Source organism: Entelurus aequoreus, linkage group LG05, assembly GCF_033978785.1.
Source record: "Entelurus aequoreus isolate RoL-2023_Sb linkage group LG05, RoL_Eaeq_v1.1, whole genome shotgun sequence".
Lineage (NCBI taxonomy): Eukaryota > Metazoa > Chordata > Actinopteri > Syngnathiformes > Syngnathidae > Entelurus > Entelurus aequoreus.
In genome coordinates this window covers 15,294,587-15,318,586 of record NC_084735.1, presented here as the reverse complement: position 1 = coordinate 15,318,586, position 24,000 = coordinate 15,294,587, and the positions used below count along the sequence as shown (strand labels likewise).

Genomic DNA, 24,000 nt, shown 5'->3' with positions numbered 1-24,000 from the left:
TTGAATCTTGGGATCAACTTCAGATCTATCCGTCAATTATCATTTTTTATTATTTTTATTAGACAATGACAGTTTTAAAGTAAAAAAGTTTTGTGTTGTCAACATTGCAACATTTTCTTGTTACATTTCACCTGTTTGCTCTTTTTTTATTATTTGTTTTTGTAATAGTATTTTTTTATTTTATTAATTTTTTAGAGTTTTATATTTTTTAGTTTTTTTTTTTTTTTTAAATGGGCCGTGGGCCTTTAAAGAAATATCTGTGGGCCTCACTTTGGACCCCCCTGTAATATATGAATCTCTGGATCAACTTCAGATCCATCTGTCAATTATCATTTTTTATTTTTTATTTTTTGGCAATCACAGTTTCAAAGTAAAAAAAAGTTTTGTGTTGTCAACATTGCAACATTTTCTTGTTACATTTAACCTGTTTGCTCTTTTATTATTATTTGTTTTTGTAATAGTATTTTTTTTATTTTATAAATTTTTTAGAGTTTTATATTTTTTATGTATTTTTTAGTATTTTTTTAATTTTAAATGGGCCGTGGGCCTTTAAAAAAATATCTGTGGGCCGCACTTTGGACCCCCCTGTAATATATGAATCTCGGGATCAACTTCAGATCTATCCGTCAATTATCATTTTTTATTATTTTTTTTAGGCAATCACAGTTTCAAAGTAAAAAAAAGTTTGCGTTGTCAACATTGCAACATTGTCTTGTTACATTTCACCTGTTTGCTCTTTTATTATTATTTGTTTTTGTTATAGTATTTTTTTATTTAATAAATTTTTTAGAGTTTTATATTTTTTATGTATTTTTTAGTTGTTGTTTTTTAAAAATGGGCCGTGGGCCTTTAAAAAAATATCTGTGGGCCGCACTTAGGACCCCCCTGTAATATATGAATCTCAGGATCAACTTCAGATCTATCTGTCAATTATCATTTTTTATTATTTTTTTCAGGCAATCACAGTTTCAAAGTAAAAAAAAGTTTTGTGTTGTCAACATTGCAACATTGTCTTGTTACATTTCACCTGTTTGCTCTTTTATTATTATTTGTTTTTGTAATAGTATTTTTTTATTTAATTTATTTTTTGGAATTTTTGGAAATTTGGATGTATTTTTTTTTAAATGGGCCGTGGGCCTTTAAAAAAATATCTGAGGGCCGCACTTTGGACCCCCCTGTAATATAGCATGATAATACAGTGTAGCTCTATCCAAAGGCCTGGAAGGTTTTTTAATGATGGAACATTCCAAAACGCCATAAAGAAGGTCAACGAGGCCTCTGATGAATGGTATGAATATTTCTTTAGACCGAGGAACAAGAGTCTTCCATGCAGACTGAGGCCACTTTAGAAAAAGGGCAAGGCGGGTACAAGAGAAGTTGGCAAGCGACCAAAGAGTGCAGGTGTCCGCCCAACAATGTGGTCCGGCATGAGCAGGACCTGACTCTACACACCCAGCACAGAATGGCAAACACACACACACACACACTCGAATGTGTGTGTGTGTGTGTGTGTGTGTGTGTGTGGGGGGGGGGGGGGGGTTGTGGCACATTGTTTATTCATGGCTGCACAAAGACATCCTTCAGCCTTCCTTTACAAAAAAAAAGGATGTGTTAAGGAATTTCAATCCTGAGCTAAAAGAAGCAACATGATGTCACCAACTTTAAATTCTTCATCTATAATTGCTTTGAATTATTTGCATGTTTTATGTACAGATTTGTTGCTAATGTGATGACATGCAGCAAAAAAACCCTACATTTTATGAGTATGAATTGATTGTATATATACATATATATACTGTAAAACTATGTTGGTTAAAAAATGAACAGCAGTGAAACATGAAAAAAAACACCTAATTTTGTGTTTGAAAAAAAACTTGATGGTATAGTCAAGACCTTATATTGTTCCTTAATCTTCATAAGTTAATAGTTATATAATTAATTACATTAATAAATAATTAATTGATTAATATTTAATAACATTTTTTAAATAGATTTTTCATTGTTTTTGTTAACGTTTTTATGAAATATATAACTATATTTGTATTATTATCATCGACAATAATAAATGTTAACTATTAATGATTATTATAATTGTTAATTCAATATATTTAATAATATTTCTAAATAGATGTTTTAATATATATATACTTTTTTATTGTTATGAATTGTATTATAATATTTTGTATTATAATCTATAAGTATAATACATTTTAACTATTAATAATTACAAAATGTTTCATAAATTTTAATAGCGTTGTTATGAATTGTATTATATGTTTTATTAATATCTAAAATATATTTTTATTGATAATTAAAATAATTAATTTTTTGTTATTTTTTAAAATATTTTTAAACACATTTTTCATATTTTTTTAAATACATTTTTATGAATTTCATTAATATATGTTTTATGATTATCTTTAATAATATTAATAATGTATTTAATTAAATTACCATCATTATTAATTATTATATTTGATCATACTTTAAAATAGATTATTCATTATTTTTTTATTAAGGTTGTTCGGAATTGTATTACTTTATTTTTCATTGTTATCTATAATAATAATACTAACAAAGTTGAATTATTAGTAATTACAAATATTCATTAGTTATAAACTGAAAATCAATAATTTTAATCTTAATTTCTTAACTGTCCTTTGCTCTTTTTTTTAGATTTTTTTTGTTTGTTTTCTATCAAGCCACAGGCCAAAAAAGAATATAAGCTATATAAGCTAAATAATAATAAAAAATAAAGAATACAAAATAAATTTATAAAATTATAAAATTATTAAATTATTTAAAAAAAAAAAAAGAAGCTATAAACTAACTTGCAGGCAGCATTGGACTCCCTGCTGAGGGATGGGAATTGACAAGATTTTTCCAGTTCCGATTCCACTTTTGATTCTGCTTGACGATTCAGTTCTTCATCAGTTCTCTTATCGATTCTTATTTGGGGAAAAAAGATAGCAAAAAGGTGGATCAGCATCAATTTAGTTTAGTTTAGAGCTAACATGACCTCACAAAGCCAACAGTGAGGTCTTAAGAAGCACATAGCATAGAAAAACTCATTTGGGAAAAGAAAAAAAATCTGTAGAATTTAACAAAATAAAACCCATGTGGAAAATACACAAGAATGTAACGTTTCGTGACATTCTTTTTAATTTTTAAGAATCTTTGTCATCTGCCTAGAAGATAAAGCTTTGTTAACAATGACATTGGCTCATAACACAACACAAGATATTTCAAGCCTTATTTTGATATAAATGTGATGATTACGGCTTGCAGCTTGAATTGAAAATGTCAGAAAATGATAAAGTCTTAATTTTGCATGTTAATACCACAGATTAGTTTCACATTTGAAGTTAATTGCTGACATGAATAGACTTATGAGTTCCACTTGTGTAATGTAAAAGGATTCCAAGGAATTGATAGACTGGGAACTGCTTCTCAACAAGAATCCTCATAATTGTCCTTGTGAGGATTACACCAAATACAATATTGCAAAAGTTACTTTTAGTGACAATGAAGAAGGTGGAACAAGCATGATGTCATATTTGGATGAAAGTCATTAGCAAACAGGTTAGCAGAGCTAACTGATGGCAAGTGTTGTTTTAGGTTTCACTTAGTCTGAAGTCCTGCTGAAGTTTGTTTGTGTTGAAATCTTTCATCGACGTTTGTTGGCCAAAGGTGTACACATTGTGGATTGCTAACAGGCTATAGCAACATCAAGCTACTTCTACTTATTCTTCTTTCCAAGTTTATGACTCCACCTGTATAATACCTGTGTATTAAATTAAATTAAATTAAATTAAATTAAATTAAATTTAATTTAATTTAATTTAATTTAATTTAATTTAATTTAATTTAATTTTATTTAATTTTATTTAATTTTATTTAATTTTATTTAATTTTATTTAATTTTATTTAATTTTATTTTATTTCAACATCCGTTGCCATAAAGTTTTGTATTTAAAAAAAATATATTGTATTCCCTTTGTTCCTAAAGATAACCTTATTTTTATGGCAAACACACAAAATATGCAAAATTTTACTAAAAATATTTTTTTTCAAAATGTGAAGTAATTGGATTCTTAAATATGCCAATAATTCAGAACAACATTGATTTTAATTCATTGTTATTTTTTGACCAATGACAGTTTTTACCAAAAAAAATCATATTAAATGTGTCTCGGGGATCCAAAAAAAGCCTACTCATAAAAGTTAAAAAAATAAGTAATCTATCAAATTATAATATTTGTACTTCCAAACGCTTAAATCTCCAGATCAACATCAGATGTATCCGCTGCCATAAAGTTTTCTATTTAAAAAATATTTGATGCCCTTTTTTTCCCAAAGAAAACCTTGTTTTTATGGCAAACACATAAAATATGCAATATTTTTTCAAAATTTTACATTTGATGTGTAGTCATTGGAGCCTTAAATATGTCAATAAATGATAATACAATTGATTTTAATTCATTGTTATTTTTTGAACAATGACAGTTTAAATAAATCATATTAAATGTCTCAGGGATAAAAAATTTTAAAAAAGTGTTAAAAATAGGTCAGATATCAAATTATAATATTTGTACTTCTAACGCTTGCCATAAAGTTTTGTATTTAAAAAAATATTTTATGCCCTTTTTTCCCCCAAAGAAACCCCTGTTTTTATGGCAAACACACAAAATATGCAATATTTTCCCTAAAACATATTTTCAAAATGTAATATATGATGTGAAGTAATTAGATCCTTAAATATGCCAGTAATTCATAACAACATTGATTTTAATTCTTTATTATTATTTTTTGAACAATGAGAGTTTAAAAAAATCATATTAAATGTCTTAGGGATAATAAAAATAAAAAAAAGTGTTAAAAATAAGTCAGATATCAAATTATAATATTTGTACTTCCAACGCTTAAATCTCCTGATCAACATCAGATGTATTAAATGTATATTTTGAATTTAATTAAATAAATAAATAAAAATAATAATAAAAATAATTTACTTTAATTTAATTTAATTCCTTAACACATCTTTTTTTTTTTTTTAAAGGAAGACTGCGTGTGGGCAAAATATGTGTGTTTAAAAATTCAGTCTTTTAAAATTCAGGGTCAAAAAATTCAGTTTAGAAATATTTGAGAACCACATCCAGTACACAGGGGCGGTATAGCTCGGTTGGTAGAGTGGCCGTGCCATCAACCTGAGGGTTGCAGGTTCGATCCCCGCTTCCGCCATCCTAGTCACTGCCGTTGTGTCCTTGGGCAAGACACTTTACCCACCTGCTCTCAGTGCCACCCACACTGGTTTAAATGTAACTTAGATATTGGGGTTTCACTATGTAAAGCGCTTTGAGTCACTAGAGAAAAGCGCTATATAAATAGAATTCACTTCACATTGAGGTGCAAAGTTTGCAATCGCGTGACACCAGTATAATACAAATATAAGACAACGAATATTTCTACACATATTTTTTCCGCATTAAATATTTTTACACTGAATTTTTACCCACTGGATTCTAAAACATTGCAGCTTAGCCAGACTTAATTTTTAAACACACACATTTTGCGCACACATGTTTATTCAATTAAATTGCTAGCATATTTTAATATTAAAAAATTCAGTTCACATTGTATTATTTTATTTTATTTCTATATATATAAATTTATGGGGTTATTTTTTTTTGGAGGAGACAAAGGGGCATTTGACATGTGTTTAATTGTATTTCTGGACAGTATATGTCAAAAATCCAATAAACAAATGTTTAAAAAATTTATACATTCACAAAATTCAAACGCAAAAAATCAGTCAGAGAAATTCAGTGTCCCGAAATATATATATATATGTGAATAATAAACAATTCATACTTCTGTTGTTTTTCTTAAGCTATTACCTTTAAATAACTCGTAGATCACTCGTAGATAACATGCCAAGCGGAATTAACTATACCGGAAACCATGTACCCGGAAGTGTAGTTTTAAATGTTATGTTAGTTCACTGCGGTGTACACAATGTTCAGGTATGTAAATAAATGAATAAACGGGGCAAAAATCATTTAAATCAACGATACTTTGATTGTGTTTTGAATTGCTTGGTTACTACGACACAGTCACGGTTTGAATGCGGCTTTATTGTGAAAGGCCGTGCCGGAAATGCCGCGTCCTTAACACGGGCCAAGTCCCAAGTGGTAACGTGTAAAGAAGTGGAGGATGTGGGAGATGTGGAGGATGTTTCTCTGCTGACATATGCACGCCGCCGCTGCCAGGGGACGGCGACCGCAGTCGGGCTGACAAACGACACGTCCCGAAGACGCGGAGAGACATGTAACTCCTCGCCGTGGTAAGTAACTTTCGTCTGGACGCCGTCTTCCCGCCCCTTCTCCACTTTGGCGTTTTGAATTAACTTTATTTCAACTTCTCGTGCCAGGACCACCCAGTAATAAATACAAACGTCAGCAATTTAGTGAGAATTATTTTTTTATCAGCAATATAGTGTATTATATATATATCCACACATATATGTACGCGGTATAGTGCTGCCATTTTGTTTTTAATTTAAACACACGTGTGACGTCATCACACACCTGTAACGCCAACGAACAGGAAAGGGGACATTTATTAATGACACACCCTGAGGGCATGCTGCTGTGTTGCATATTAATGCGTTCGGGCATGCGCCGGCATGCTTGTGTGGCACTTGCAAAGTTCCAGTGGCTTTCAAAGGTTTTTTTTTTTTTTTTTTTGAGGAGCCAAAGCTGGCGTGCAGGGGTCTTTTGTGCGTGTTTGCGCTGCTGTGTAGCAACCCACTCACGCACTCCGGAGGCCCAATGAGAAGACGTCAAGTGTCCTTTTAATGCTGCGCCCTACACAAAAGTCCCCATGCAGACTAACCTGTTTAGATTGCATCCCCTGGTATGCTGACGTCATGTTTTTTTTAATAACAAACATTTCCAGAAACGGGACAAAAACAAGGGAAGTGTCACTCTGGTTGTGGTTATGTTTTACATTAAGGAACATCACGTAGTTACATTTGCACAGTTTGACATGTCTGAAAAGGAGTAGGAAGAAGCAAGGCTTTTATTTAAAGGGGGGCTGTGTCCACCAAAAACCTCCAAGTATATATGTAGTGTAGTGTCAGTCAAAATAACATGAAATATTTACGTATTTTGATCATTTTCCCTTCAACAGCAACACTACTAATCGTGGGAGAAATGATGATCCAGAAACGTATATTTTTGATCCTGAATATAAGTTTTACAGGCTGTGTGCGTAACAGATCCAGCTTTAGTAAATCACTAAACATCATGTAGTAGTATTAATAAGTATGGGTGTCAATTTTTTTTTTTTGATTTTTGAATAAATCACGATTCTTATAACGATTCTTAAAAAACAAGGGGAGTGTCACTCTGGTTGTGGTTATGATTTACATTAAGGAACATCATGTGGTTACATTTGCACAGTTTGACATGTCTGAAAAGGAGTAGAAAGAAGCAAGGCTTTTATTTAAAGGAGGACTGCGTCCACCAAAAACCTCCAAGTATATACAGTGGGGCAAAAAAGTATTTAGTCCCCACTGTATGTAGTGTAGTATCCGACACAGTCATAATAACATGTGATATTTTACGTATTTTGCTCATTTCCCCTTCAACAGCAACACTACTAATCATGGAAGAAATGATGATCCAGAAACGTATATTTTCAGTCCTGAATATAAGGAGGATGATCTACAAGTTTTACAGGCTGTGTGCGTAACAGATCTAGCTTTAGTAACTCACTAAACATAGAATTTCGAATGAATCGCCATTCTTGTAACGATTCTTAAAAAACAAGGGGAGTGTCACTCTGGTTGTGGTTATGATGTACATTAAGGAACATCATGTGTTTTTTTTCTGTTCTCCCCCTTGTAAGAATATATTGACTGCATAACCGAGTGTGTGTAAAATTCTGCCTGTATGAAAATATTCATGTTCAGTTACACATTTAACAGTGTTTACATTTAAAAATGCTAAGAAACAGATATTACATGTAAAAAAAAAAAAAAGTATTATATTATTAGAACATTTAAACTTTTGTTCCCATTACATTCTGCATTTTTGCTCTTTTTTGCCATTTTTACTGTTGCTTTTTCTCCCTTTGTAAGAATATATTAACTGCTTAACCGAGTGTGTGTAAAATTCTGCCTGTACGAAAATATTCATGTTCAGTTACACATTTAACAGTGTTTACATTTAAAAATGCTAAGAAACAGATATTGCATAAAAAGAAAAAAAATAAGTATAATATTATTAGAACATTTCAACTTTTTTTTCCCATTACATTCTGCAATTTTTGCTGTTTTTCTTCATTTTTACTGTTGTTTTTTCCCCTCGTAAGAATATATTAACTGCATAACCGAGTGTGTGTAAAATTCTGCCTGTATGAAAATATTCATGTTCAGTTACATATTTAACAGTGTTTATATTTAAAAATGCTAAGAAACAGATATTGCATATAAAGAAAAAAAATAAGTATAATATTATTAGAACATTTCAACTTTTTTTCCCATTACATTCTGCAATTTTTGCTCTTTTTCTTCATTTTTACTGTTGTTTTTTCTCCTTGTAAGAATATATTAACTGCATAACCGAGTGTGTGTAAAATTCTGCCTGTATGAAAATATTCATGTTCAATTACACATTTAACAGTGTTTATATTTAAAAATGCTAAGAAACCGATATTGCATATAAAGAAAAAAAATAAGTATAATATTATTAGAACATTTCAACTTTTTTTCCCATTACATTCTGCATTTTTTGCTCTTTTTCTTCATTTTTACTGTTGTTTTTTCCCCTTGTAAGAATATACTGTAATATTAACTGTATAACCGAGTGTGTGTAAAATTCTGCCTGTATGACCATATTAATGTTCAGTTACACATTTAACAGTGTTTATTATTGCTGTTGTCATGTTTAAAAAAATGTTTTAAGTTAATATCATTTTTTATTTTTTAATTAACTAACTAAACCAACAGAACTCGGTCTGCAGGTTGCAGGAGGCCCCAGGCTGCACTTGGGACACCCCTGCTTTAAAGTAATTTAACTTAAGTGTGTTTTTTTGGGAGGGCGGGGGCATCGAATCGCTGCAAAATGTTGTTGAGAATCTTAATCATAGGAAAAGTCGGGCGTGCAGAAAAAAAAAGTCAGTCCCAGAATATTCCAGTGGGACAGAACTGCAAGCTTTTTTCACCACAGCGCCATCTGCTGGCTGGATGCAAGCTGTCAGAAAATTGTATTTGTCTGATGTAGAATATACCCATAAGTGCATTTTTTGTATTCTCTAACCCCGTCTTTGAAAGTTTGTGGCATGTCCCACACTAATTAAAGCTCAGCTTGGTGTCTTTGCCCAAAAGCGAGTCAGGATTTAAGATGCACATAAAGTCCTCGCCTCCCCAGCGGCTCAGGACTATCGGATGTAGAGTCTGAAAGGTGTGACGGACGGCCAGTCAAAGGCGGTTTTGTCCTCCGTTTTGTAACCTCGGGACACGGCGAGGAGCTCTGGCGGCGGTCCAGGCGGGCTGCTTGTGGAAATAAGAGTGTCCTGTGAATAATCTGAGAGAAACGCTCCAGAAGTTAAATGTTTGTTTTTGTATGTGTCGTCCGCAGCCATGAGGAGACGCTGCTCACGTAACCTCGGCGTGCTCGCCAAGGCCTTCCTGCTGCTCTGGCTGCTGTGGCTGGGTTATCTCCTGCTGGCGCGCTCCCCCTTCCCCTCCTCGGCGCGCGACGACCACGCCAGGGACCTGGAGCACCAACGTCGGGCGGAAAGACGGGAGGATGATGACGACGACGACGGGCGGCTGTTGTCCGAGCCGCTGTACGCCAGGCCGCCCGCCGACAACGGCGCCCCCGGGGAGTGGGGCCGGGCGGCGCACCTCGACCTCAGTCCGGAGGAAAAGAAGCAGGAGGAGGACAGCGTGGAGCGTTACGCCATCAACATCTTTGTCAGCGACAAGATTTCCTTCCACCGACACATCAAAGACAACAGGATGCCTGAGTGAGTGCCCAAAACCAATCAGATCTCACTTTCATTTTCACTCTCAACCAGGTGTACAATTTCATCCCATTCTGGAGTGACGATTCGATTCAAACCGATGGCTATAATATACAGTATATAATAGAACTTTTTCAAAGCAGGTTAGAACCTGGCCTAAAAACATCTTTTAAAAAATGTATTTTAGTAAATTTTTTTAATTGGGCTACTCAACTACTTAACGACAAGGGCTGCAGTTTCAATAGTCCAAGGGCTCAGGGGCCGACATGGAAAAGTGGATGTTTTGTCAAAAAAGTGGAGATGCTGCTCCGTTATTGATTGAATGTCATTAAAACAGTTAGCTCCATCTTTTGACACTTTTTCCACTCCCGTCCTTGCACGCTACAACAAAGATGACGAGGAGAAGCCGCTGCCGAAGGTGAGCCACGTAAATAATCTTGAAGTAAGGGTCAGAAAGCGACTTAAAGATGGTCTGTAAAACATCATCTATGCAACATTTTGACAAAGAACCACCATTACATGTTATGTAAACTACAAGGGAAGTGTTTTAATTGTAGAAAAAAATCATAACATCACCCTATAGTGCGCCTTTTGTACGAAAATAGACCTGAATAGACCCACTCATTGGCAGAGCACCTTATAATCCGGTGCGCCCTATGGTCGGAAAAATACGATATACAGTCCAGAAATACAATTAAACAATGTCAAATGTTCTTCTCCCCCCCAAACAAGTGTGTGTATGTGTGTGTATGTGTATATATATATATATATATATATATATATATATATTAGGGTTGCAACAACTAATTGATTATAAAATTAGTTGGCGATTAATTTAGTCATCGATTCGTTGGATCTACGCTATGCGCATGCGCAGTGGCAATTAAATTTTTTTTTTGAATTTAAAAAAACATTTTTTTTTTTTTTTTTTTAAATAAACCTTTATTTATAAACTGCAACATGTACAAAAAGCTGAGAAACAATAATAAAAATAAGTATGGTGCCAGTATGCTGTTTTTTTTCTCAATAAAATACTGGAAAGTATAGAAATGTAGTTTGTCTCTTTTATCCGATTATTAATCGATTAATCGAAGTAATAATCAACCGATTAATCGATTATCAAATTAATCGTTAGTTGCAGCCCTAATATATATATATATATATACCGTATTTTTCGGACTATAAGTCACAGTTTTTTTCATAGTTTGGCCGGGGGTGCGACTTATACTCAGGAGCGACTTATGTGTGAAATTATTAACACGTTACCGTAAAATATCAAATAATATTATTTAGCTCATTCACGTAAGAGACTAGACGTATAAGATTTCATGGGATTTAGCGATTAGAAGTGACAGATTGTTTGGTAAATGTATAGCATGTTCTATATGTTATAGTTATTTGAATGACTCTTGCCATAATATGTTACGTTAACATACCAGGCACCTTCTCAGTTGGTTATTTATGCCTCATATAACGTACACTTATTCAGCCTGTTGTTCACTATTCTTTATTTATTTTAAATTGCCTTTCAAATGTCTATTCTTGGTGTTGGCTTTTATCAAATACATTTCCCCCAAAAATGCGACTTATACTCCAGTGCGACTTATATATGTTTTTTCCCTTCTTTATTATGCATTTTCGGCCAGTGCGACTTATACTCCAGAGCGACTTATACTCCCAAAAATACGGTACATATATTTTTTAGTTTATTAGTGGGGCTTATTACACTTACTTTTTTCTGGAAGGGCTTATTACACTTATTTTAAAATAAAATAACTATAATAGTAATAAGCCCCACTCGATATATATATGTATTTATTTATTTTTTTATTTATTAGTGGGGCTTATTACACTTTTTTTCTTCTTCATATGCAATATCTGTTTTTTTAGCATTTTTAAGTGAAAAATATCAAAAGTTTGCATACTTTGACTTGACTGTTAAAGTGACAGCATGCTGAGTTGTCAGTGAGGTACGAAGCTTGTGTATTACAGTAGATGTGAGAGGTTTGACTCCTATTTATTTTTGCTGGCCAAACCACATGGTGTTGTTGGAGAAGAAAAAAGCTTGGACTGTAGACGTCATCTTTGTGGGCCAACCTGCTTTGTGTTTTATATTGATCTTAAAATGTAAACAGCATGGTTTTTTTTTACATTAGTTGTATATTTTTTTCATGTCACAAATGTATTACTTTAATAAAACAGTTCATGTGAGTTACTTGTTTGGGGTGAAATAGAACATTTGACATGTTTAATTGTATTTCTGGACTGTATATCGTATTTATCGGACCATAGGGCGCACCGGGTTACAAGGCGCACTGTGGATGAGCGGGTCTATTTTCATACAAAAGACACACCAGATTATAACTACAAAAAAAAAAAAAAACCTGCATCAGGCAAATATTGACATGAAGCCACAAATAACTGCACTCCTGAATGTCCCCAACAGTGCAGCAATACACACAAGCAGACAAAAGGCTCATCAATTATCTACCTTTCACTTACTTTTCAATCAGGGTTCAATTTGAGATCGGTCTCTTTTACATGTTTTAGGAAACCAGCCCATACTTCCTGAAACTTAACAAAACAAATGTTCAATGTCAGCCTACTTTTCTCCAATTTAAGGAAACAAAGAACATCTTTAATCTTAACGGGTGTGGCGGGGAGGAGCTTCCAATTTAGCACAACCAGTAGTTAATGCTACCAAGTTCTTTTTGGATTTGCTAAGAGAAGATGAAAAAAGGGCCACTCCAAATAGTTCTAACTTTTGGAATACTATCATTCTTGTGTTCATATCGAATCCAAGGGTCGCTGATCCTTGCCCGTTTGGGGATCATGGGCTCGATGGCTGAAAGGTGTGCATTCATTAAAGCACGTGCAAACTTGATAGCGCACGCAAAGCTGATCCAAGTTCTAGAGATGTGGTATTTGTGAACGAATCAAGTCTTTTGAACGTCTCTTTTAAGTGAACGATGAGAACCGATTTTTGTTTTTAATGTCAAGCAGACATAGCGTCAGCAATTGCCCACGCTGCTAGAAAACGGGTCATTTCCTTAATTCCGGACGATAAGCCGCTACTTTTTTCCCTACACTTTGAGCCCTGTGGCTTATAAAACGGATTGGCTAATTTTATGGATTTTTCAAAATGCAAATAGTTTTCAGAAAAATCAAGCAAATACACTGAAATGGTGTAACAAAATAGTAAAATCACATTGAACACTTAACAATAATCTCTTAAAATGAAGGTGCAAAAATGAGGAATACGTAAGAAATGTTTAATAAAGTGTAAGAAAATAGTGTGAATATGTAAACAAAGGGAAACCCGAGAAGAACTATTTTCTGCGGGTTTAGTGCCAGGAAGTTGCATCTGTGCTCTAAAGCAGTGGTCCCCAACCACCGGGCCGCGGCCCCTTTGGTACCGGGCTGCACAAGAAATGTAAAAATTATTTTTTATTAAGTCAACATAAAAAACAAAATATATAAATTATATATCAATATAGATCAATACAGTCTGCAGGGATACAGTCCGTAAGCACGCATGATTGTATTTCTTTATAAAAAATAAAAAAACGGTCCATGGGACAAATTTTTAAATGTTGACCGGTCCGCAGCTACAAAAAGGTTGGGGACCACTGCTCTAAAGGGTGAGTGTGCGGTCTTGGTGGGGACGAGCGCCTTGCATCATTTACAGACCACATTGATCTGACTATGGTCCCCTTTTTTTATTTATTTATTTATTTATTTATTTATTTATTTTTAGTTCCAGGAAGTTGCATCTGTGCTCTAAAGGGTGAGCGCGTGGTCTTGGTGGGGAGGAGCACCTTGCATCATGTACAGACCACATTGTTCTGACTATGGTCCCTTTTTTTAAATTTATTTATTTTTATTTTTATTTTTTTAGTTCCAGGAAGTTGCATCTGTGCTCTAAAGGGTGAGCGCGTGGTCTTGGTGGGGACGAGCACCTTGCATCATTTACAGACCACATTGTTCTGACTATGGTCCCTTTTTTTAAAAATGTTTTATTTTTTAAGTGCCAGGAAGTTGCATCTGTGCTCTAAAGGGTGAGCGTGCGGTCTTGGTGGGGACGAGCGCCTTACCTCATTTACAGACCACAAAGTCTGACTATGGTCCCTTTTTTAATTTTTTTATTAGTGCCAGGAAGTTGCATCTGTGCTCTAAAGGGTGAGTGTGCAGTCTTGGTGGGGACGAGCGCCTTGCATCATTTACAGACCACATTGGTCTGACTATGGTCCCTTTTTTAAAATGTTCTTATTTTTTTTAGTGCCAGGATGTTGCATCTGTGCCCTAAAGGGTGAGCGCGTGGTCTTGGTGGGGACGAGCACCTTGCATCGTTTACAGACCACATTGTTCTGACTATGGTCCCTTTTTTTTGTTTTTGTTTTTTTTAATCCAAAAAAGTGCCCTATTGTCCATGTGACTTTTCTTCTTTTATCCCCAATTTCTTCATTTTGACTTTCTCGTCTCCCTCCATGCAAAGAATCAACTGCCAGACAACCAAACTTGATAGTTGATACCGTTACCAGATTGGCTTTTTTCATGCAACCAACCTTGCTTCCATACTTACACTTTTACTTCCAACCTCAAACGTATTTTTTACTGATATTGATTACATGTCTATGGTGATATATATTGGTGTCGTTTTATCGGCAAGCCCTGTTTGGAATTGTATTTACCGTATTTTTCGGACTATAAGTCGCACCGGCCGAAAATGCATAATAAAGAAGGAAAAAAACATGTTGCACTGGAGTATAAGTCGCATTTTTTTGGGAAATGTATTTGATAAAAGCCAACACCAAGAATAGACATTTTAAAGGCCTACTGAAAGCCACTACTACCGACCACGTAGTCTGATAGTTTATATATCAATGATGAAATCTTAACATTGCAACACATGCCAATACGGCCGGGTTCACTTATAAAGTGCAATTTTAAATTTCCTGTGAAACTTCCGGCTGAAAACGTCTCGGTATGATGACGTATGCGCGTGACGTAGCCAGTGAAACAGGAGTATCGGTAGCCCATTAAAGCCAATACAAAAAGCTCTGTTTTCATTTCATAATTCCCCAGTATTCTGGACATCTGTGTTGGTGAATCTTTTGCAATTTGTTTAATGAACAATGGAGACTGCAAAGAAGAAAGTTGTAGGTGGGGTCGGTGTATTAGCGGCTGGCTGCAGCAACACAACAAGGAGGACTTACTTGGATAGCAGACGCGCTAGCCAATGCTAGCCGCCAACCGCATCTGTGATCGGGTGAAGTCCTTCGTCGCGCCGTCGATCGCTGGAACGCAGGTGAGCACGGGTGTTGATGAGCAGATGAGGGCTGGCTGGCGTAGGTGGAGCGCTAATGTTTTTATTATAGCTCTGTGAGGTCCGGTTGCTAAGTTGCTAAGTTAGCTTCAGCGTTGTTAGCAACAGCATTTTTAAGCTTTGCCAGGCTGAGAATTATTAACCGTGTAGTTACATGTACATGGTTTAATAGTATTGTTGATCTTCTGTCTATCCTTCCAGTCAGGGATTTATTTATTTTGTTTCTATCTGCATTTAAGCACGATGCTATCACGTTAGCTCCGTAGCTAAAGAGCTTCGCCGATGTATTGTCGTGGAGATAAAAGTCACTGTGAATGTCCATTTCGCGTTCTCGACTCTCATTTTCAAGAGGATATAGTATCCGAGGTGGTTTAAAATACAAATCCGTGATCCACAATAGAAAAAGGAGAAAGTGTGGAATCCAATGAGCCAGCTTGTACCCAAGTTACGGTCAGAGCGAAAAAAGATGTGTCTTGCACTGCATTCTAGTCCGTCACTCTGTTTCCTCATCCACAAATCTTTCATTAATGGGGTAATCGTCGCTTTCTCGGTCTGAATCGCTCTAGCTGCGTTGAAAACAATAGGAAAATATGAAGAGGCGAACAACTGACTACGTCACGCTACTTCCGGTAGGGGCAAGGCTTTTTTTTATCAGAGATACCAAAAGTTGCAAACTTTATCGTCGTTGTTCTCTACTAAATCCTTTCAGCAAAAATATGGCAATATCGCGAAATGATCAAGTATGACACATAGAATGGATCTGCTATCCCTGTTTAAATAAAAAAAATTCATTTCAGTAGGCCTTTAATAATTTCACACATAAGTCGCTCCTGAGTTTAAGTCGCACCCCCGGCCAAACTATGAAAAAAAACTGCGACTTATAGTCAGAAAAATACGGTAAATTAATTTTTCTGACATTCATCCTCCGCCGTATAATTGTGTCACTCATGTGGCGCTGGTGGATGGATTGCTCCTGTCTGACACAAGTCATTCAAGCTTTGCCAGCTAAAGAAAGATCTTCCCGGGAGGGGCCAGGAACTCCTTTTCATTTTTGTTCCCTCAGCTTTTTGCTTTGATCTGGTTTGTCTCCTTCCAAGTCCGCATTCTCCGAGAGCGTTACTGTGGTGTGATGCTGCCTGCTGCTTGGCTTTTATGATCTCCCCTAATGGCTGCCATCTGGATGAAGACCTAGCTCACCCTCTAATGCCATCCGCTGTTTGTCCACAGATGCCAAAGAAAGAAGTTTGACTACCGCCGCCTGCCCACCACCTCAGTGGTCATCGCCTTCTACAACGAGGCCTGGTCCACCTTGCTCAGGACCATCCACAGTGTCCTGGAGAGCACACCCGCCATCCTGCTGAAGGAGATCATCCTCATCGACGACTACAGTGACCGAGGTGGGACCAGCACACTTTATTTTCACCACACTTACGCCTTTTACTTACCGTAGTCATTACCTGATGATTATCTATACATATCTATCTATCTATCTATCTATCTATCTATCTATCTATCTATCTATCTATCTATCTATCTATCTATACTGTGTATACTGTGTATATATATATATATATATATATATATCACTCTTTCTCTGTCGCCATCTATCTCTCTCTATCTAGCTCTCTATCTCTATCTGCATCTATCTCTCTCTATCTAGCTCTCTCTCTCTCTAACTCTATCTCTCTATGTATCTCTTTCTCTCTCTATCTATCGCTCTCTCTCTCTATGTATCTCTCTCTCTATGTATCTCTCTCTTTCTATGTATCTCTCTCTAGCTTTCTCTCTCTAGCTTTCTCTCTCTATGTATCTCTTTCATCTCTCTATCTCTCTCTCTATGTATCGCTCTCTCTCTCTCTCTGTATCTCTCTCAATCTATCTCTATCTGCATCTATCTCTCTCTAGCTCTCTCTCTCTATGTATCTCTCTCTCGATCTGTCTCTCTATCTATCTATCTCTATCAATCTCTCTCTCTATATAGATATCTCTTTCTATGTATCTCTCTCTCTATATATATCTCTTTCTATGTATCTCTCTCTATGTATATCTCTTTCTATGTATCTCTCTCTCTATATATATCTCTTTCTATGTATCTCTCTCTATGTATATCTCTTTCTATGTATCTCTCTCTAGCTCTCTCTCTATGTATCGCTCTCGATCTATCTCTCTATTTATCTCTCTCATCTAAATCTCTCTCTCTAGCTCTCTCTATGTATCTCTCTCTTTCTATGTATCTCTCTCTCTATCTCTATTCATCTCTCAATGTATCTCTCTCTCCCTCTATGTATCTCTCTCTTTAGCTCTCTCTCTCTCTCTCTCTATGTATCTCTCTCTAGCTCTTTCTCTCAATGTATCTCTCTCTCTATGTCTCTCTCTCTCTCTCTCTCTCTCTATGTATCTCTCTCTAGCTCTTTCTCTGTCTGTATCTCTCTCTCTCTAGCCCTCTCTCTGTCTATGTATCTCTCTCTCTAGCTCTCTCTATATCTCTCTCTCTCTCTCTCTCTCTCTAGCTCTCTCTCTATGTAGCTCTCTCGATCTATGTATCTCTCTCGCTCTCTATGTATCTCTTTCTTTCTATGAATCTCTCTCTCTCTCTCTAGCTCTCTCTCTTTATGTAGCTCTCTCTTTCTATGTATCTCTCTCTCTCTCTCTATGTATCTCTCTCTAGCGCTTTCTCTCAATGTATCTCTCTCTCTAGCTCTCTATGTATCTCTCTCTCCAGCTCTCTCTATGTATCTCTCTCTCTAGCTCTCTCTCTATGTATCTCTCTTTCTATGTATCTCTCGCTCTCATCTCTCTCTCTCTCTCTCTCTCTCTCTCTATGTATCTCTCTCGATCTATCAATATCTCTCTCTTTCTATGTATCTCTCTCTTTCTATGTATCTCTCTCTCTCTATGTATCTCTTTCTCTGGCTCTCTCGATGTATCTCTCTCGATCTATCAATCTCTCTCTCTATCTCTATGTATCTCTCTCTTTCTATGTATCTCGCTCTCTCTCTCTATGTATCTCTCTCTCTCTAGCTCTCTCTCTCTAGCTCTCTCTCTATGTATCTCTCTCTAGCTCTCTCTCTATCTATCTCTCTCTATGTATCTCTCTCTCTCTCTCTCTCTATGTATCTCTCTCTAGCTCTTTCTCTCTATGTATCTCCCTCTCTAGCTCTCTCTATGTATCTCTCTATCTCTATGTATCTCTCTCTTTCTATGTATCTCTCTCTCTCTCTCTCTCTCTCTCTCTAGCTCTCTATCTCTTTATCTATCTATCCATCTCTATCTATCTACCTATCTATATCTCTCTCTATATCTCTATCTCTATCGCTCTCTCTCTAAAAAAGAAATAAAGTAAATCCAATTAATCCGTTCCAAACATTCAAAGATATAAACACAAAACAAGTTGCTTTGTCAGCTATAACACAAAGCTAACATGTTTTGTTCAGCTAGCTTAGCATAGATTGAACTACTTTGGGTCACTTTTTTAGCATGAATGTATCAAAGTGGCTCCCAAATACTTTTTTATGTAAATATTTGGACACCCCTGCGTTAAAGGAGGCCAGTAGTCAGTATTCACTCTCCTCCATGGCATCATATACTGTATCGCTCCAAGATCATCGCTGCGTGTCGACATTTCCATCCATCCATCCATCTTCTTCCGTTTAGCCGAAGTCGGGCTGCGGAGGCAGCAAGATAATATAAATATAAAGGTTGAAAGACGATGAGGAGGTTTACGTGGGTCAAGCACGTTGTTGGTGCAGATGTTAGATTGAGGTGTCACTTGTGTAACACTGGGGGGGGAAATCCCTCATAAGAAGCCAAACATACTGTAAGAGGAAGAGGAAGAAGGATTTAAATACGGAACATCCGCAAAAGCTCACTTTTTCCACGCTTTGTTGTGACAACCTTAGTCCAAAGTGGAATGATCTGCACAATTCTACGTAAAACTCCCCAAAATGACAACTTGAACACACTTTTTCCCCACGCATTTGGTGCCCTCACAAACGATCAGAAATCACAAAAGTCCTTAACTTTAACAACCATATTGCTACAATAATAAACATTTAAAAAAAGTGAAAATCCACCCGCATTTATCGGCGGAGACGATGAAGACACAGGAACAGAGAAGGGGTTGGTCCGTAATTTTCTCCACTGTGAAATAAGTCTGCTCTGGCATGTTTTCCAGAAAAGTCTGGTCTCATCACAATTAAAACTTGCTGTGTTTGTCAATTCTTCCATACTTGTGAGCTCCCTTCATGGACTCCACGCAAACAGTCTTTTTCTTTTTTTAAGTCCTTTTTCTGTTAAATTTTTTGGACTCATTTTGAGTTAGCAAAATGGAGGGAAAGAATGTGAAAAAACACAGGAAAAAAAGACACACATGCAGAGAAGTGACTGGTGCAATGTGCAGCAAGTCACGTCCCCACTAAAACGCTGTGCCCTGCTTTTTGCTTTTAGGCGGAACACAAAATGAATGAATAAAGTGTGAATATTTGATTCAGAATGGATAACTTCTGCTCCACTGATGCTACCATTAATTGATTGAATGTTTGTCACAGGCTACCTGAAATCCCAGCTAGCGGAGTACATCAGTAAACTGCAGCGCGTCCGGCTCATCCGCACCAAAAAGCGTGAGGGCCTGGTCCGGGCCCGTCTCATCGGCGCCACCTACGCCACAGGTGACGTACTCACCTTCCTCGACTGCCACTGCGAGTGCGTCCCCGGCTGGGTGGAGCCCCTGCTGGAAAGGTTAGTCCTTGCATGCGTCAAAACGCCAGGCGGGGGGAGTTTACGCTTCGTTGCTCATGGATCTGTGTTTTTTTTTTTTTAAGGATCGGCGAGAACCCCAGCACCATCGTGTGCCCCGTCATCGACACCATCGACTGGAACACCTTCGAGTTCTACATGCAGACGGACGAGCCCATGATCGGAGGATTCGACTGGAGGCTCACCTTCCAGTGGCACGCCGTCCCCGAGGTGGAGCGCAAGAGGCGAAAGATGCGCATCGACCCCATCAGGTGACTCGGGTCTTACCCGAACGCACTCATGAAGCCTGGTGAAGAAAGAAGCTTCTTCCTACTCCTTTTCGATCCTGTTGGATTGCAATCTATTTGTGGTTGTGAGCTTGTGTTATCTCAACACACGGGGCGGCAAGCCCGTACACTATTATTAAATTATATGTATCTGCAATCATTAGAAAATAGTTTTGAGTTAACTATAAATACATTGCGATTAATTTTGATTAAATATTTTATTAGTTTGACAGATGTATTTACAGTGTTTCCCACACATTCATTTATTTGTGGCGGCCCGCCACGAAAGAATTACGTCCGCCACAAATAAAAAAAAAAAATAAATAAAATATTATTTTTTATTTTTTTTATTTTATTTTTTTGTGTGTCCTGTCCAGCTTCTCAGGCTAATCATATAGTTGATGTAGATGCCCATATAGGCTGTTCAGATTTACTTTACAAAAGAGAAGTGTAGGATACTTCTCTTGTTGCCTTATTTGTATTTGACCACTACTGTTTTCTGTTTATTTGTTACTGACTGTGGCAGGACACCTCTGCCTCTGTTTCACTTTATGTTGCTGGTAAATAATATGGTTGTAGTAGTAGGCTAAAGTTGAATTATTTAGTATGCACTAATTAAAGGGGCAGAGCTTTAAGAGACATTTTAGCTTTTATATTTTATAAGATATATTTTTTGTAAGAACCACAATTAATAAATATATTTCAGTGAATAACTTATTGTTCAAATCTGTATATAAATATGTGCATAAAGTGTTGTAATTATATTGTAAAATGGATGGACGTTTAAAACAAAACTATTATTAATTAGTAAGTATACATTTTTTGAGCCTTTTAGAGAAAATCATATTGTAGTAATTTATGCAAATTACTCGATGATGTCATGGTGGCCACGCCCATAGCCACGCCCCCACCGCCACAGGTATCTTGGCAGTTTATGGGAAACACTGATTTATTATATTGTATTATATATCTGCTATTATATTTTTGTTATATAATTATATTTTATAATTATGTTCTTATTACTATTATATTATATGATATATACTATAATTTACTAAACATAATTATACATGTGATATCATAATTTTGAAAAACTTTAAATGGGAACATCCTTACATGCTACCATTGATTTTTCATGGATTCTAATGAGAGCCAGAAGAACAAGAAATGGTGCGTTCGTGTAAAAAGGACATTTGTATTTCCATATTTCATAGCTCAGTCCTCATAACGTTTTTGATCTACGCTTCTGTCTCCAGGTCCCCAACTATGGCAGGCGGGTTGTTCGCGGTTAGCAAGGCGTACTTCGAGCACCTAGGCACCTACGACACGGGCATGGAGGTGTGGGGCGGAGAGAACCTGGAGCTTTCCTTTCGGGTCAGTTGGCTTTTCACAGAAAGGAAAAATCGAGTGACATATTTTGCAAGATAAAATTAATATTGTTTCCCAAAAAAGGCTAAACAAACGTCTGCCCCCTTGGTTTATTTACATATATTATTCTGCCCTTCCTGAATGTTAGTTTGGCAAAAATGTTACGTTAAGATGTGGATGTTGTTGGTCGCGACCCCAGCATGCAGAGACAGCAGGTAAAATGTATTCAATAACAAAAATAAATAAGTAGTGCACGTTTTGGTACGAAGAAAAACAAGAAGCATCTGGGATAGGTGATGAATCCAGCACTGATAGTGGCAAAAGGACGACAACAGGAAATGAAAACAAAAACACCATGAAGGAATAATGGTCATGAGAGACCATGACACAGTGCTTTTAAATTACAGATATAAAACATTCAACTTGAGATTGTTTATTGTTGGTCTCCACAGTGAAGTTAGTAAACGTCAGTAAACGTTTGGGAACTGAGGAGACACATTTTTGAAGCTTCTCAGGTGGAATTCTTTCCCATTCTTGCTTGATGTACAGCTTAAGTTGTTCAACAGTCCGGGGGTCTCCGTTGTGCTATTTTAGGCTTCATAATGCGCCACACATTTTCAATGGGAGACAGGTCTGGACTACAGGCAGGCCAGTCTAGTACCCGCACTCTTTTACTATGAAGCCACGTTGATGTAACACGTGGCTTGGCATTGTCTTGCTGAAATAAGCAGGGGCGTCCATGGTAACGTTGCTTGGATGGCAACATATGTTGCTCCAAAACCTGTATGTACCTTTCAGCATTAATGGCGCTTTCACAGATGTGTAAGTTACCCATGTCTTGGGCACTAATACACCCCCATACCATCACACATGCTGGCTTTTACACTTTGCGCCTATAACAATCCGGATGGTTCTTTTCCTCTTTGGTCCGGAGGACACGACGTCCACAGTTTCCAAAAACAATTTGAAATGTGGACTCGTCAGACCACAGAACACTTTTCCACTTTGTATCAGTCCATCTTAGATGAGCTCAGGCCCAGCGAAACCGACGGCGTTTCTGGGTGTTGTTGATAAACGGTTTTCGCCTTGCATAGGAGAGTTTTAACTTGCACTTACAGATGTAGCGACCAACTGTAGTTACTGACAGTGGGTTTCTGAAGTGTTCCTGAGCCCATGTGGTGATATCCTTTACACACTGGTGTCACTTGTTGATGCAGTACAGCCTGAGGGATCGAAGGTCACGGGCTTAGCTGCTTACGAGCAGTGATTTCTCCAGATTCTCTGAACCCTTTGATATTATGGACCGTAGATGGTGAAATCCCTAAATTCCTTGCAATAGCTGGTTGAGAAAGGTTTTTCTTAAACTGTTCAACAATTTGCTCACGCATTTGTTGACAAAGTGGTGACCCTCGCCCCATCCTTGTTTGTGAATGACTGAGCATTTCATGGAATCTACTTTTATACCCAATCATGGCACCCACCTGTTCCCAATTTGCCTGCACACCTGTGGGATGTTCCAAATAAGTGTTTGATGAGCATTCCTCAACTTTATCAGTATTTATTGCCACCTTTCCCAACTTCTTTGTCACGTGTTGCTGGCATCAAATTCTAAAGTTAATGATTATTTGCAAAAAAAAAAAAAAGTTTATCAGTTTGAACGTCAACTATGTTGTCTTTGTAGCATATTCAACTGAATATGGGTTGAAAATGATTTGCAAATCATTGTATTCCGTTTATATTTACATCTAACACAATTTCCCAACTCATATGGAAACGGGGTTTGTATATATGTGTGTGTATATATATATATATATATATATATATATATATATATATATATATATATATATATATATATATATATATATATATATATATATATATATATATATATATATATAATGTGTGTATATATATATATGTGTGTATAGTTTTTTTAATATTATTTTTTAAAAATATTATTATTAATTTTTGTTTGTTTTGCCAGCAGTAGATATGTTTGCCCTCATGTAGTATCAACATTAATTTCTCTGGTGTTCTCCCCTCCAAAGCCATAAATGCCGGGGCTGAGTTTGAAGTACATTTTCTGAGTCATGTCTTCAAGTTAATGATCTACTTCAAAATATTGTTGTTGTCTTCTGTTGGCCGCTACCGCACACCACATGGGTGCTTTTTTGTTATGATTTATTGGACTGTATTTAAATGTACTTTCATTTTCATCACCTGTTTTGTTAAATACTGCATACCGTACAG

At 36.3% G+C, this 24,000-nt stretch overlaps 1 protein-coding gene across 4 annotated transcripts in view; it reads left to right on the top strand.

Moving 5' to 3' along the window:
* Positions 1-6,017: 6,017 nt before the first annotated feature.
* The window catches only part of poc1bl (POC1 centriolar protein homolog B (Chlamydomonas), like), a 34,318-nt gene continuing 16,335 nt past the window's right edge, over positions 6,018-24,000 (top strand). For 3 of the 4 annotated variants that reach the window (XM_062047209.1, XM_062047208.1, XM_062047207.1), the window contains exons 1-6: positions 6,018-6,343; positions 9,645-10,035; positions 16,586-16,755; positions 19,906-20,095; positions 20,179-20,364; positions 21,636-21,753. In XM_062047209.1, the coding sequence (XP_061903193.1) occupies positions 9,647-10,035; positions 16,586-16,755; positions 19,906-20,095; positions 20,179-20,364; positions 21,636-21,753 (1,053 nt within the window). In that variant the 5' untranslated portion in view covers positions 6,018-6,343; positions 9,645-9,646. The remainder of the gene's footprint in view (positions 6,344-9,644; positions 10,036-16,585; positions 16,756-19,905; positions 20,096-20,178; positions 20,365-21,635; positions 21,754-24,000) is intronic. The other variant, XM_062047206.1, reaches the window with a different exon arrangement.